This window comes from Eufriesea mexicana, unplaced genomic scaffold (assembly GCF_001483705.2).
Source record: "Eufriesea mexicana isolate 0111107269 unplaced genomic scaffold, ASM148370v2 scaffold3653, whole genome shotgun sequence".
Classification (NCBI taxonomy): Eukaryota; Metazoa; Arthropoda; class Insecta; order Hymenoptera; family Apidae; genus Eufriesea; species Eufriesea mexicana.
In genome coordinates this window covers 278195-294287 of record NW_016911671.1, presented here as the reverse complement: position 1 = coordinate 294287, position 16093 = coordinate 278195, and the positions used below count along the sequence as shown (strand labels likewise).

Here is a 16093-nt window from a genome sequence, read left to right as displayed (position 1 = left end):
TTAGATTTTTTCTTCTTAACAAATGTGCAATATTTTAAATGTATTTTTTGTATATTTTAATTTAAATGATTCGTTGATAAATGAACATAATATTTAAAAACAAAGATTAATTTATTGTCAAATAATATATAATTAAATTTTATAAAACACTATAAGCATTCTTTCATCTTTGTGTGTGCGTGTGTAAAAATTAGTGATATTGCATAATTTTTAAGAAGAATATATTATAAATTATAAACCACTTGATATGAACTAATTACTTAAAGAGTAATATGATATCACTTTGAAGAAACAGGAATGCATGGAAAATTATCATGCAGAATTTTTTTATAAAATTAAATTCATTACTTTTAGAAAAGAATTCCTGTTAATTAATTTCTGCTCAAAATTTACAAGACATTTAAAATTTAATAAAAGTAAAATTTATATAAATTGTAAAATGTAAATTTTTATAAAGTATAAAATAAAAATATAATTTTTATAACTTGGAATGAAATTTAGCAGTCTACCAATGTTAATGATTACAATTATTAAAATTCAATACGATAATCGATCAATTATTACTATCATCTGTGTTGATAAAATATGCAATTTTTTTATTTAATGCATTTGTATAACAAATTATGTAAAAGTTTTTTAGATTCATATATAATTATATATTTTATAATGTAATTATATATTTTCATATATATATATATATATAATAATGAAATTTCAAATTTTTGCAATTTTATGTACTTTATAAACTTTGTACAAGAAGTGATTATTTCATAAAAATATTGACTTTTTTAAATATCTCCTCGAAATTGTATCGTTCTTAAAATATATTCTTAATATATATTTCAGACTTATCTTATTTAGAAAAAGTGACGAAACCATGATGAGTATAAATTTCTCAAATATGATATAAACTTTAGAAGTTTAATAATGTTTTGTTTAAAGGAATCGATCAGCCAGAACTCGATATTTAGATTTCCATCTAAATTTTTATAACGTATATAATTCCATGGAAACATGATTCAATATAATTCAAATTCTTTTCACAATCATGTGAATTCATGCAACAAATATAAATGATTATTTGACACTCGGAGAATTCTGGCTGTTAAAGTATTACACACTCGCAGCACTGCTGCGTGAAGTATATACAATCTACAACGCAGGAGTCGTTTTCAGGTTGAGTGACTGGTTTGGTTGCTTCCGAGTCAATTCCATTCCTCTCGATTTTTGGCTGTGGTTCGGGGACCGGCAGCACTGTCTGTGCGATTGGTACTGCATTCTCAATCGTCTCAGTATCGGTATCGGTATTCAATAATTTACTCGTCACCGGAGTAGTAGGTGTGGTCGGTGTGATTTTACCAGGACGCGCTTCATCTGGTATGTCGTAGTCTACCAGAGGTATAGAGGTCTGCAGCGGCGAGGGTGAATCACTGGACATGATGACACTGAAATAAAACATCCTTTAGATTTTCTTTTCATTTCCTGTGTATACATTTTTTATTTCAGTTTTATTTAAAATAAAATATTTCACATTTTTACCATAATCAACTGTTTATTTTATATCCATTTTATACGAATACTAAAATAAAAGAATGGCACAGTATATAAGGTTTGTGAATTTCACTTTATATTAATGGTTTAAAAGATTATATTTCTTTAGCAAGTAATATATAAGATGTGGGGAATTATTACTCGTGGATAACTATACGGAAAAATTTAAAGGGCATAGTAACAGCTTCTATAAGTTAAATTCAAGTTATACATCGCTTCGTTGATCTGGTCAACTGGTGCTCTGTTATTCAAGCTCGTCACGCAGTTGACCCTGGTCTCTTTACTATTCAACTCAAGTGTCTTACCCGTGCTTATCGCAATGCACCTAAAAAATCATTACTTAACTCGAAGTATGCTGAATACTTATGTTTTGTTGACTGAATTGCATCGATTACTTTACATCTTGTGATTTATTGCGGCAACATAATTATTACTACATAAAAAAGGTAGATGAGAACAACCAAAATCGCATTACTATTAAATCCTTTGACTCTATTTTGAGAAATGACCATACGATATAAAAAATAAGTATTCGATATAAGAATATTCAATAATGATGGAAATATAGACGAATACACCCAAAATATTCGACAACCCAAAGTGTCTTTGCCTTTTTCTCTCCCCTCTTCCTCTTAAGTACTTGGTAGAAAGTGTAAAGAAGAAGACATACCACCTAGCTTTCATACACGGTTGCATTCTACTCTTTTCTTCTGTCGTCAGAGTGGAATAAAACGACATTTGCTTGGCCATTTTGTGGATATCGCAGATTTCAAGAGAATAGAATCACGCCATCTCATGTAAAAATGTGCTGCCTCAAGATTCGTGTTTCGAATCGTTTATCCTTTTCCATTAACACTGCGAACACAGCGCCACCATCTCTCCTCCTGTTTTATTCCAAGTTCACACATCACTAATCACACATTACGTTATCGAATTTGATCGCACCATCAATTTGATAAAATGAAGAAACTTAACTTTTTCTATTTTGATAGTTAAGGGTACAATACATCGATATAGCAGTAATAAAAAGAATCGATAAAGAGATATGTAAGAAATGTTTCATAATACAAATTTTACTTAGTCCGTGGTTTTTAAAGATATTAACAAATTAGTTTTTACAATGGAAAATTTGTGTATCCCTTTTATCGTCAACTAAAAAATAAAAAAAGAAATAATTGTTATGAATAAAAATGCGTAATTACTACTTCAAGAAGAAAAGAGATATTTCTGCAGATAATACAAATTATTGCAATTAATTAAAACAAATAACATGGCAGCAAAGGTTCTACCGATTAAGTACATGCATTGTCTATTGAAATACATATATTTGCTTATAATAAAATGGTCGAACTTCAGTTGACGTATTCAAATTTAAAGTTACTTCAAACATTTTTACTTAATTGCATGCAAAATTAGAAACTTGTTATCCGTCGTTATTAAATTACCCAATAATTGTTACAACAATGAAATTGTACAAAGAATAAATTATTACATTCATGCACTGGAAATACTAACGAAATTATGTAGTTGGTTCACTGTGTATATGAAAGAACAATTAATCGCGCTTGAAGATTTGCAAAACATACGCATTGCGTCATAAAATGAAAACATTTAATGGTTAAATCACAGAAGTATCATTATATAAACCTTTTCAAAACGAACATTTTGTTAACTCGTACATTACTAATTTTGCATTCATATATTATGCAAGAATAATCGATAAAAATCATCAGAAACCCATCATATCAGATTTTAGTTCTACTTACGATAATCCAATAACAACAATCGTTACCTCAACATTCGAACCACCATTGTTCGATAATCGGAACAAGAGTTCATAATAAGAATGATTTCTTTATTACTGTATAAACATATAAATACAACAATTTAATTATACATTGTTTAATGTATGAATAATATTACTGGAAGAATAAAAAATAAAAAATAAAGAAATAAGCAAACTTTATTCAAAATTGCTCTATCGGTAAAAAGAGATTACTTTTAAATTTTAATGCAAACAAATTGTTCGTCTTTACTCTACAAATATTTCAGCATCACAAAAAACACTGAACTACGCATTCATTTTAAAATTCATTTACACATCGATTCACTGTCATAAAAATTACAAGCACAAGTATGTAAAAACAATTACATATATTATTCACATAAATGACAGAAACTTGATTAATTTATATCTATAGAGTTATGTGTTACTGTAATTATGAAGATTAACTACATCTGATGAAAGTATTTTTTTTTAATCGAAATGATTGGTGTACCGCGAAACATGAGCAGCCACGATCGAGAATCCACATCAACTGCTCGATCTAACTTCTAATACGCTCCCATCCCGCGTGTATACTTTTCACGTGGGCGCAGGAGTGTATCCTCCAACAAAAACCATCCTTTTTACGCTAAAACTAAAACAGTAATTTATCTACAGAAACTCGAGATTTCCAGAACATCACTATCAGGTGAATATATGAATAAACGATTAAAAAATATACATTATCAAAAACGAATGAAACTGTAAAAATGTTTACATAGTTATATGGTTCTCTTTACAAATTAGTAAGAAGAAATTTTTTACTTAATTGATTAGTTTACTTAACTAATTACTAATGTTGTCTAGATAATGATAGGTATTTTGTAGATTTTGTGTTTGGTTAACTATTTTCGATAAAAATCTGATACACGATACGATACAGTAATATCTGCAAAGTAAAAGGATCTTATTGGGGACAACTTAAAAAGAATGTTCGACGAATGAAAGTTTCATAAAACCGCAGGCGGAATTAATATCACTTTTCAGAAATTGCATAAGCGAAGAATCTATTATTAGAATCACAAATATGAGAAATATATTAAAAATTAGAAATTTATAAAATTATTTAGATGTTCAAATTTCAGAGAAGGTTATGTTTATAATTAAAATCTTTTTTAACAATTCGTGTTTACTCACAATGCTACGCATAATGACTCTTTGATCCTATTATTTTTTAGTTAAACTACGTTCTACTTTATTTAAGATTATGAGACTGAAATATCATACAGAAAAAGCATAATTAAATACTTCGTCTCAACCCCACGAATTTTCATGATTGCAATTGGAAGCCACTTATCTCATTACTATCGAGAAGGTCAATTCACTTAACACATTAGTTTTCTCATTTAACTGTAACTGGATATTAAAATCTCTAACTATTGATTAAAAGAACAAAATTTCAAACAATTATGTATTATTATATTTTCAAATATCTCTAAAAAAAATATATATACAGAATTAAATAAAATTGAAATATTATATATATACTTTATGAATAATTGTTCACAATGAACAGTGAAAATATACAAATTTTTCCTGATATCAATCAAATTCTGAAGAACTGAGCAAACGAGAATTGGAGAATTAAAATTGACCGGGAGGATAAGGGTGAGAAAAGAATGCTTAACCTCGAAATCTGCCAAATCTGCTTGTTAAACTTACTCGTAAGAGCCACGCTGTTGCAACGGATTCTTAAAACGCATAACTTTGCGATTAGTGAGATAATTGTTGAAATGAACTGCTTCAATTACGTCTGTTTACGTTCACAAATAACCGTACCCGGGACCGAAATTACATAGCATCTCGATTTCAACGGCCGACGAGCACGCAGGCATATGAAAGACTGGCCAGAGCAAACGAAACATACGCCAAAGGGGGAGCAGGTGAGGTAGAGTCGAAGCTTGCCGGGTGAATGGCAGTCATTTAATAAACTAAGTGCTAACAAGTCACAATAATCTAATAATATTGTAATTCAAAATCAAATCAAATATAATTAATAATTATAACTGAAAACTTCAACTTACGAAATTCATACGACAGATACGTTTCTGTCGTTTGATAAACTTCTCAGCAATTGCGAAAAATATATCTGTTATTTTTATTTATTTATTTTATTAATGACCAATAGCAAAGGATTATCAATGGCATTAATTTATCTTGTGATTGAATTACAAGGGTCGGGTACATAGTCATTATATAATGAAGATATGTTTTATTAAACAACGTTGTTTTGAACGTGGAATACTACGACATAATGAGATACGCATGCGTCACAGAACAGACTTTTGAATCTACCAACTAATGTAATTTCTTTTTAAGTAGTTCTTATTTTATACTGCATATGAATTATTAATACATATGAATACATATGAATATAAATTATAATATGAATATTTACACTGATATTTTCTACTGCAATATACAAAATCTTTTTAAACAATATAGTAATGTAATTTAATAATTGGAAATATGTAATTTATGTCGATTACGTATTCAAAACGTAAGGGATTGGATATATATTGCTCGAAACTAATGCACCCTTCTTCTTGTTACTGTATGATATTCCCATTGCTTAATATATTAAGGACCGGATGTATTTTTACCACCGTAAACCTTTTCTCTGTGTGTGGTTATGAAGTTCCTTGTTAACGTTGGATAAAACTTATTAAAAAAATTTTTTAATTTTTAAAAATGATTAATATACAAAATAATAAATATTGTAATCGAGAATAGTTTAATTAGATAAATATAGAATATAAAAAGAAAGTTAAAAAAGAAAAAACCAGTTTTAAAATATATAAATTTTTACACGTGTAAGGATAATATATATGTATTTCATCGCTTCTTTTCAAATAATATACTACGTGTACTATATATATCATTAACTTTTTTAGGCCGGTATAGAAATTTTACTGAAGCTCGTTCTCTTCAGTTTGACTTATTCCATCCTTTAATATACATATAAGTTAGCCAACATAAACCGGTTTTAAAGCGGGATGGACACAGAACAAAAAAATTAAATCTTTCGTACCAATGCCTTTCGAAAAAATTTACTAGATAAATAGTGACAATAGTTTGAATTTCTTTACTTCTATGACACGAATGTAGACAAATAAATAATATAACAATAAAAAAAATATCATATAACTTAAAAAGTTAAATGAAATAAAACATTGTCTTCGTTAAAAATAAAAATTATAGAATCAAAAAGAAATATTTATAATTTTATGATAGTATTTTAAGATGCATTGTTTGAATAATGTTTTTCACACTTATTTCGTTTACCTTCAAAGATGACAGATTAAATTACTTCTTTACCTTCGTGGAAGTCACTCGACACCACAAAGCATCTAGCATGAGATACTCAGATTCGATGAAAAGGCATAAGATATCGAAGCTGAATCGTACAAACATTTCCATACTAATTATTAGTAATACTATATAATTATGTAACTAAGTTACAATTACACTGGAGGAATTTATACAATAAATCGTTAGAGGTACACGTACTTTTCAGAGAAAAGCATCCTCGTTTTCTTGTTTTTTGATTCTTAACACTACACAAAAGTTGCAATATACAATATAATAATAAATTGATATTTTTTTAAATATTATTTATTACACTTAATAAAAATAAAAAGTTTACCTCTCAGATGTACAAGGAATTTCTTCCGCGTAAACATCAGCACGCGTGGTAATCGTCCCGTTTCTCATTGTACCGTGGTTGTCGCATGACAAAAAAGGAAGCGATGTTGATCCTGAAATTCAGTTGTCGTTGACGCCTTGACGATTTCTCATCACGTTCTTCGTGTAACTATCTCCTTGCTTTGTCTTATTAGATCATGCATATTATTTTTCGCTACACGTTCGCTGTTCAAGGTTTTTACATGCATTTATTATCATACTTCAATCTTACGTTTTTTAATTTTCACGAAATTTTTAGAAATTTTTCCACTGCGTTGAATTTCATTTTATCGTAATGAATCGATTTAAATGTCAGATCACGTATAACAATGCTAAAGAATTATTTGTATGAATTCGATATTAACATTTAATTATATACTATGGACACATAAATTGTTTTCAAAAGAAAAGATATATAACACTTTGTAGAAAAAGTACAAAAAAATCTCATCATTGTGGAGAATATAATTAAAAAATGTTTTACTTGTATCTTAAAGTATTAATACACAATGACACGAAATAAACCTAACCTTTCCTTCTACTTCGATAGCTCAAAGGCAACTAACACTGTACTCTATTGTGGGACCATCATAATCCGTATAGAAGAGTAGAAACATGATAAACTATTTAGTTTTATGTAAAGAATAGTTCAAATGTTAATAAGTAATATTCTATTCATCTTAAAAATCGAAATCTAGGATAATAAGTTAAATAATCTAATAAAAGAAGAAGAATGAAATTTTATAAGGTGAAAATAAAAATCCAAGTATTGAAAATATGCTTCTTGGAAACATAAAAATTCTTGTTATTAATAAATATTTCTTATATATATATGTTTTTAAGTTAAAAATGGAAGTTCTGTTACAGAATTGTTCGCAATAAATTTAAAACAATATGATGAAATAAAATCTCAAATGTATAAACTTTTATGATAATATTGATAAATGAATAATTATAATTTAGAGAGTATTGTATAAATCTTATATTTTTTTATAAAATTGAATAAAATATGATTATTGAAAGATAGATTTCATTTATTGTCGCGCATGCGTTAAAAATTTTACGGTAGCAACGTTCTTCTTGTGATTGTGTCGTTTGTGGTATAAGAACCGCTTTCATTTACGTCTTTTGATTGGAGTTAGATTTTATAACTTACATGATATCTCGTATTTTTTGTGTTTGAGTAATTATTATTAGTAGTGGAGTATTGTAATAAAAGAAGAAGGAAACTAAGAAAAAATTGAACATGGGTCGCTACAGGAGGTAAGCCGTGCATGTATATAGATATGTGAAGATATATGTTATCAATATGCTGAGTGTTCAGCATTAATATCGCATACTTAAAATGAATGTAATTGAATTGCAATTGTTTATGCAGTAAAGTAGAAAAGAATTGTATACAAAATAAACAATATAAATTAAAAAAAAAATAAAATGAAATCCTAAAGCATTTGTAATATATTTGTAACAATTATAACCTTCCACATGTTTTTGGTATAGATTTTGGAAGAAATTTATAGCTTATATATACGACAAAATTTAAAGTAATTTATATTTCTAAAATTAATGGAAAAATTCAAATTTTTATAATTCCACAAGTTAATTAAGCTTGTTGCAAATTTTATATATTGCAAATGCAATAAAAATATTAAACAATGATAAAAATATTTTTGTTTTTATTTTTATAATTCCATATACACCTTCTGCTTAAAAGGTGAATATTATATTAGCAATATAAAGTATTAATACTTGTAATGAGTTATAATATTATATAATGTTAATGATTCTTATATATTTTATTTTAGTCGTAGTCGTGATAGGGATAGGAGACGTAGATCTCGTAGTAGATCTCGTAGTAGATCACCACGAGATAGAAGAAATTGGGGTAGCAGTGGAGGTAGAGATCGAGGTGGTGGCAGAAATAGTCGTGGACAACCTGGAGCAAATTTAAGAAAACCACGATGGGATTTGAGTCGATTAGAACCTTTTAAAAAAGATTTTTATGTACCACATGATGCAGTTCAAAACCGTGATCCACGTGTAGTTGAACAATACAGAAGTGAAAAAGAAATAACATTAAAGGGGAAAAATATACCTAACCCTGTATTTACATTTGAAGAAACGGGTTTCCCAGATTATGTTCTAAAAGAAATTAAGTAAGTACTTTTAAAGTAATAAGTCTGTTTAGAATAAAAATGCTCCAAATGTTTTAACAGTTACAAAGAGTAATTATTTTACAATTATGATATTAGAATTTGTTTCTTAAGTTTAGAACAAATATCCAGTATGTGATGACATGTTGTATATTGTCAAGAATACTGTCAAAACTTAAAACTTGCTTATTCTGAAAATTTAACTTTCATCAGATCAAGTAAGAATGGAGCTGACATTGTTAGGATTTTAAGAAAATAAGAAAAAAAAACAGAGAACTAATATTATATCAAAATAATTAAACTAAATATTGGAAAACTTAAATTAAGCTTTTATATATTATAGAATATAGGCCATTTCATTCAACAGATTATAAAAGAGTTGCTGTTATTTATTATTTTCAGACGACAAGGTTTTACTGAACCTACATCAATACAAGCACAAGGTTGGCCAATTGCTTTAAGTGGAAGAGACATGGTAGGAATTGCATCAACTGGTTCTGGAAAAACACTGTCTTATATACTTCCTGCAATTGTTCACATTAATAGTCAACCTAAGTTAGGTCGAAAAGATGGACCTATTGCTTTAGTTCTAGCCCCAACACGAGAACTTGCACAACAAATTCAGCAAGTTGCTGATGATTTTGGTCATTCCTCTGGTATCAGAAATACTTGTCTGTATGGTGGAGCACCAAAAGGTGCACAGGCTAGAGATTTAGATGGTGGTGTAGAGATTGTTATAGCTACACCTGGTAGGTTACTAGATTTTCTTGAATCTGGGCGTACAAATTTAAAGAGGTGTACATATTTAGTATTGGATGAAGCAGATAGAATGTTAGATATGGGATTTGAGCCTCAAATTAGAAAAATCATAGAACAAATTAGACCAGATAGACAGACATTAATGTGGTCTGCTACATGGCCCAAGGAAGTAAAAAATTTAGCTGAAGATTTTCTAAAAGATTATGCTCAAATTAATGTTGGATCTCTGCAATTAGCTGCAAATCATAATATATTACAAATTATTGATGTATGTCAAGATTATGAAAAAGAAAATAAGTAAGGAATTAAATATATTTAAAAAATTGTAAAAAAAGCCATATAAAAATTGATGTCTAATTTTACTTTCAATTGTAGATTAAGTACACTTTTAAAAGAAATAATGGCAGAAAGTGAGAACAAAACTATAGTATTTATTGAAACAAAACGTAGAGTAGATGAAATAACGAGAAAAATGAAGAGAGATGGGTGGCCGGCCGTTTGCATACATGGTGACAAGACGCAACAAGAAAGGGATTGGGTTTTACAAGGTAAATATTATTAAGTGTATAGCAAATTATGTTATAATCAAAATTAAATTTTATGTTGTATTTTTAGATTTTAGATCAGGAAAAGCACCGATTCTTGTTGCAACAGATGTTGCTGCTCGTGGTCTTGGTAAGTAAATGATTGTTATAATTTAATAAAGTAATAAGATCAAGTATCATTGATCATTTTCCTTTGGTATGGAGAATGAATTGCTCTAAATCATATTTCTACCAGTGAGCTTAATAATTACTGCAATATAAAAGATATCTTGTTCTGATGCAATATTATTAATTATTAAAAGTACAGTAATTAAATATGTATATATATTTATTAATATTGTACTTGCTAACTGAAAATCAAATATATCATAAATATAATTTCTTTTGATACTACTATTTCTTAGCAATGTATAGCTTAGTAAATTTAACATAAGTGAGTCATATATATATAGTCAGAACAAGGTTTCATTGATCTATACTTGAACCACTTTATGCTTTGAAAAAAAATAATATTGAAAACTAAGAACTTTTTGTCTTGAATATTAACAAATAAAGTCATTGAAAGCTACAATTTATAGTTAAATAACATTTTTCAAAATGTTAGATATTAATAGATAATTGTTAATAGAAAATATTAATTTGAAAATTACAAGTCCAATTTAAATTATAGATTGTTTCCTGAATGCATAACATGGTTCATTCAGCATTTCTAATATTTGTGTTTATTTTGCTTCCTCACTTTTTGCTAAAGGTAATAATTTTTTAAATAATACATGAAAGAAAAGTCGTAAAGGTGAATTGAAATTCATGTATTCGGCAAGCATTATAGCTATTAATTTATAAAGGTACAAAAGCAATTTATCTAGTTAAAAAAGAAGTAAATAAATTTTAAAGTCATGAATAAGAACTTGCACATTTCATAGTGGAAATGTAAAGTGTTATTTTCATAAAGAATTTCAGAATTCTGTTGAACATATTTGATAAAAAAGATAGAACAGAAAACCAAAAAAAAAAAATACTGTAATACAAAATTCATATTGAACACAGGAAGATAATGAGATAAACATGTACCTAACGCGGTTGGATCTTTGTTTGTATTGCAGAGGCACATTGCGCGCAGACCCACGCCGGGTAATGCAAAGCAAATTGGGGGTGCCCGCCGCCTGTTTGTTCGGTGGTGCACTGGTTTGCATTGTCTGCGCTGGCTGCGACGCGTGCCTCTATACGTCAATTCCGTGAAGGGCCAGTCCGGGCCAAATCGGGATCTACTTTACCTCCTACATACTGGATATCAGTTCTACGCTACGCTGTACGCCATCTGGGCTGGCCAAGTCGTTGTTGCCAGAATAGAATCCCCTGCGCTGGCCGCTCAAGCTAATCAGACCCAACAACGGTCCAATGAGGCGGTGGCATGGTAGCTGATGCCAGAGCCTCTAAGTGTGCCCTGTAGCAACAGAATGGCGGAGGCTGTAGCTGGAGCGAGCGCAAACAGCCAGGCCCTGCCCGTACGTTGCTAGCGACACTCACCCACTGCCTAATTTTAGTATAACAGTAATCTTAAATTAATCGCTATATATATATGTTTATATATATATATATATAAAACCGTATATATATACATACATACATACATACATATATATGTATATATATATTTCAATAATTACAGTTTCTAAGCCAACCAGAAGAAAAGCAATTTGATTATATAACATTCTTCTTCGATAAAATTTAAGATAATTTTTGATTAAAAAGAAGTTTTATACAATATTTAAATGTTGTGTAATTATTAGTTTAGAAGATACTATTGTTTAGATCTATATCTAGTTGCATTTATTTAATTCGTTTCTATATTTAAAAATATATTAAAATAATTTCAATTATATAATAACTTCTTTACTAAGAATTGCTCAACATTTTATTTAATCAAAAACATCTTAGATTTTCAAAAAGATGTGGTATAGTTCAAATGTATTTTTCTAGAGGTCTCAATATTTACACTTTCTGTATATACATATCTAACAAAATGTTTTGTAAAATGTGATATACTGGAATGTATAAGAAATTCTTGAATCAAAAACAAGTTAATTCTTGGTATTTTCTAGTAATCATCATTTATCAACTTTATATGTTGTTGTTCTTTCTTTATTGTTTTTATTGTTTATCAATAATAAACATGTCAGAGATTATTTTATACTATGAATTATCCTCTATGTATTATATATAAATTTAAAAAGTTGTTGATTAATGGTCATGCAAAGTATCAAGAGCTTTCTTGTTTTTAATTCAAGAATTTCTAATATTTCACACAGCCCATATTTTATCCAACATTCTGTATGTGTATGTATACATATATGTATATTTTTATATACATATACACATATATCACTCTTATATCCACTTGAATTTACATTTTCCTTATCCTTCTGAATCCTTTATGATAACTATATCATTACATATTCACATTATACTAACTATCGTATGAAATAAGGTTTTATGTATAGCAATTCTGGTTTTATTTTTCTTAAATGTTTTTCTTGCTTGTTTGTTATATTTACAAATGTACAATACTTATTACAATGAATAAAACAATGGATAATATAATGTATATTTCAAATCATGTATCTTTATGAAATGAAAAATTTTACTACCTTTTTTCACAAGATATGTAAAATATTTAAATGGTGTATATTAACAAAAATAATATTTTTGGTATATGAAAAAACCAGAATTGTTTTTGCGAGGAAATTTATTTCAGCACTTAATATTCTATTTGAAACGCTCTCTAAAGAAAAGTTTCTTATTTGGTACTTTGAATTTTATTATACAAGTAAAATTAACAATACAGGCAAATATTTATTTTTGGAGAAGTTTTAAATGAAATGTTTTATAAGATTTCATTTTCTGTTTTAGTTTTCTTTTCCCTTTTTCTTTTTATATTGTAACTTGCTTAAGGCATATAATCAGATAAATTTACAAGATATCCTTAGCTAACCAGTTTTATAGGTAAATGATCCTAGTACTACCTTTTGGAGAGCGTATTTTAATCTAAACATTTCTTTAAAATAAATGATTGATATTTAATTCGATATTTTATGTACGTCTTGCAATACTATTATCTTAACTGATGTCTGTCTGGGAGGCGGATACTTTTAGTGATTAACAGCTAATACATATGCTTTATTTCAGACGTTGAAGACGTCAAGTTTGTCATCAATTTTGACTATCCTTCTTGTTCGGAAGATTATGTTCATCGAATCGGTCGAACAGGTCGTCGGCAAAAAACTGGTACCGCATATACCTTTTTTACACCTAATAATTCGAATAAGGCTAATGACCTAATCCAGGTATTAAAAGAAGCGAATCAAGTTATCAATCCAAAGTTACTGGAACTTGCCGATAGTAAAAGTGGTGGATATGGCAGGCATAGAGGTATTTACATATTTTTCTAGGGGTTATTTATAAATTTTAAACTTTATAAATGATCATAAAAGATAGATATCTTATTACTTTGAACACAATAGAACATTTAATTTCCTCCATTTGATCATTATAGTGTTAAACGTATTGAGCGAATGCTAATTAATTGTTTATATTTAGGTGGAAGAAATAGATGGCGGTCTCGAGGTGGCCGGAATGGGAAAGATCGTAGCTACTCGAGAAGTAGAAGTCGAAGTCACAGTCGGGAGCACAATGGTCGTGGTAATCGTCGGAGTTACAGTCGGAGTTATTCCCGAAGTCGCAGTCCTGTTAGCAATCGTACAGGTAAGTAACGGTATGTTCACATTATGCTAACGCATTCAATTATTTTTCCATAATTTCTATGTCAGATTTAGAAATCTTATATTGTATAAAAAGGCTTGCATGTTTACAGAAGTTATCGGTAAAAGCTACTGGAGTAGCGAGAGATGATCTTCCACGAGCAGTTAAGGACCAAACTAATTGCATATATTTCATGTTTTTTTACGTCTCTTTTAAAGTACACACTTGATACACGTCATATAAATTGTAATATTGGTGTTCCACTTACGTAAACGTCGTGTGACGTATTACGTATAGGTCTTGTGCATTACAGGTAGATTATTTTAGAAATATAAGATGAATGTTTCCAACAAACGAATATACTTCCGCAGAATGTAATAGGACGACGTGATTAATCGAATATTATAACGCGTACTTTTTATTTTAAATAAACTCAAGATGAATTAACTAATCTATCGAAATGAAAAGATAATTTTCAAATCAAATTACTTTATATGTATCGGATACGAAATAATTCGTATCGATATTCCGGAATATTTCTGTATTTATAAAATTTTTCCTTAGTTTACATCCTAAATTTCAAATATGTCAAATAAACATTGCATCAAAATGTGAAGTTACTATATTCACATATTGTACTACGTATATGTTTTATAATGATCGTTGCAACATTCGATAATACAAGTTAGATTTATATAAGCAGCAGTGTGAGTTTAGTTAGATAAATCACCTAAAAAAATCTGTTCTGGATTCGAAGGTCCCACAGTTTGTAGTATGATGATTAATTGTAGACATCTAGTGCTTACTAGTAATTAATTCGTACACGTATTTGAGCATTTAAAATTGATAAAATAATGTACAGTATTTAACAGAAATGTAATAAATGAATTTATTAACTATTTAAGAATTTATTTATTCATTTTATAAATAAATAAATATTTATTTATTTTCTCCTATCCTTGTACTCATATTATATTTTTATTTCTTTATTTCCTAACAAGAAAAAAATATTATATTAATTCGATTCTTCGAAGAGTACGAATTTTTTGTTAATAAAAGTCCTAATCGTTTCATGCCTACGCAATTGACGTCAAACAAATATTTATTGAAGCATATCTTCATTGTCTCAATTATGATGTGATTGGATTCTAAATGAATGAAAGATGTCTATAAAATCACTCTATCGAATAATATCCACATCTGCTTTTACGTTATTAAGTAGATGTCTATAATACCAAAATAGACACTTTCATTAAATAATTTTGATTCAGATATTGGAATAAAATTGCAATGTATGAACAGCAAAGTTACATTTTCAGAAGAGTCATTTGTCAATTTAATATTACTACAGTAATAACACACAGTAATCTAAAGTACTTCAAAATTTGTACACGTGTTTCTTTTTGCATTTGCAAATTTTAACATTTATGAATCCTAAATAAGCAGCAAACGAACGTACAAATGCGAAACTTATGCAATACAATTTTACAGATAAATAATCGGGGGAAGAAACAGCCTGCAATCGCGGGTGAAAAGCAGCAAAGATTTATGAATGAACTGTAATACAGGTGGATGGGTCGATAGAGCGGCCCCCCGCAAAATCGCATGGCAAGGGCGTAGTAATCGATAGAGTGAGGGTGAGAAGGGATAGAAGCCGGCTCAAAGCAGACGAAGAGCAGCGGAGGCCGTGGAGGGCAGAGTCCATTCAGTAGAAGCAGCAAGGCTGCTATTGATTGCGTGGGTGGTTAGAGGAGAGATGAGTTACCCCCACTTTCGATCATTCAGCAGCCGCACTGCCGTGACACGGGGTTAGCGGA

General features: G+C 28.9%; 2 protein-coding genes across 13 annotated transcripts; one reads left to right on the top strand and one right to left on the bottom strand.

Moving 5' to 3' along the window:
• Positions 1-958: 958 nt before the first annotated feature.
• On the bottom strand, positions 959-7651 carry LOC108551076 (uncharacterized). 10 transcript variants are annotated; one of them, XM_017905097.1, is made up of 4 exons: positions 7023-7064; positions 2527-2703; positions 2222-2435; positions 959-1445 (listed from the first exon to the last, which is right to left on the bottom strand). In XM_017905097.1, the coding sequence occupies exons 3-4, from the start codon at positions 2299-2301 to the stop codon at positions 1106-1108; spliced, it is 420 nt and encodes a 139-aa protein (XP_017760586.1). In that variant the 5' UTR covers positions 2302-2435; positions 2527-2703; positions 7023-7064; the 3' UTR covers positions 959-1105. The 10 variants fall into 10 exon arrangements, with proteins under 10 accessions (XP_017760586.1, XP_017760581.1, XP_017760585.1 ...); XM_017905092.1 differs by lacking the exon at positions 7023-7064 and adding an exon at positions 5039-5368; XM_017905096.1 differs by lacking the exon at positions 7023-7064 and adding an exon at positions 3831-4024.
• A 640-nt stretch (positions 7652-8291) lies between these two features.
• Positions 8292-14657, top strand: LOC108551060 (probable ATP-dependent RNA helicase DDX17). Of its 3 annotated transcripts, none has more exons than XM_017905062.1 (9): positions 8292-8323; positions 8866-9216; positions 9616-9962; positions 10038-10269; positions 10348-10520; positions 10588-10647; positions 13704-13946; positions 14115-14279; positions 14389-14657. In XM_017905062.1, exons 1-9 carry the CDS (start codon positions 8307-8309, stop codon positions 14424-14426), a joined length of 1626 nt encoding a protein of 541 aa, XP_017760551.1. In that variant the 5' UTR covers positions 8292-8306; the 3' UTR covers positions 14427-14657. The 3 variants fall into 3 exon arrangements, with proteins under 3 accessions (XP_017760551.1, XP_017760550.1, XP_017760549.1); XM_017905061.1 differs by having other exon boundaries at positions 10023-10269; XM_017905060.1 differs by having other exon boundaries at positions 9616-10269.
• The last annotated feature ends 1436 nt before the right edge of the window (positions 14658-16093 follow it).

Bases quoted from the DNA above. Each gene is read 5' to 3' on its own strand.
- LOC108551060 (XM_017905060.1), top strand. The intron at 10,521-10,587 runs GTAAATATTATT...TTGTATTTTTAG, and splicing joins AAGGGATTGGGTTTTACAAG to ATTTTAGATCAGGAAAAGCA. The intron at 13,947-14,114 runs GTATTTACATAT...GTTTATATTTAG, and splicing joins TGGATATGGCAGGCATAGAG to GTGGAAGAAATAGATGGCGG.
- LOC108551076 (XM_017905093.1), bottom strand. From the start codon at position 2,301: ATGGCCAAGCAAATGTCGTTTTATTCCACTCTGACGACAGAAGAAAAG. The intron at 1,446-2,221 runs GTATGTCTTCTT...GTTTTATTTCAG, and splicing joins CCGTGTATGAAAGCTAGGTG to TGTCATCATGTCCAGTGATT.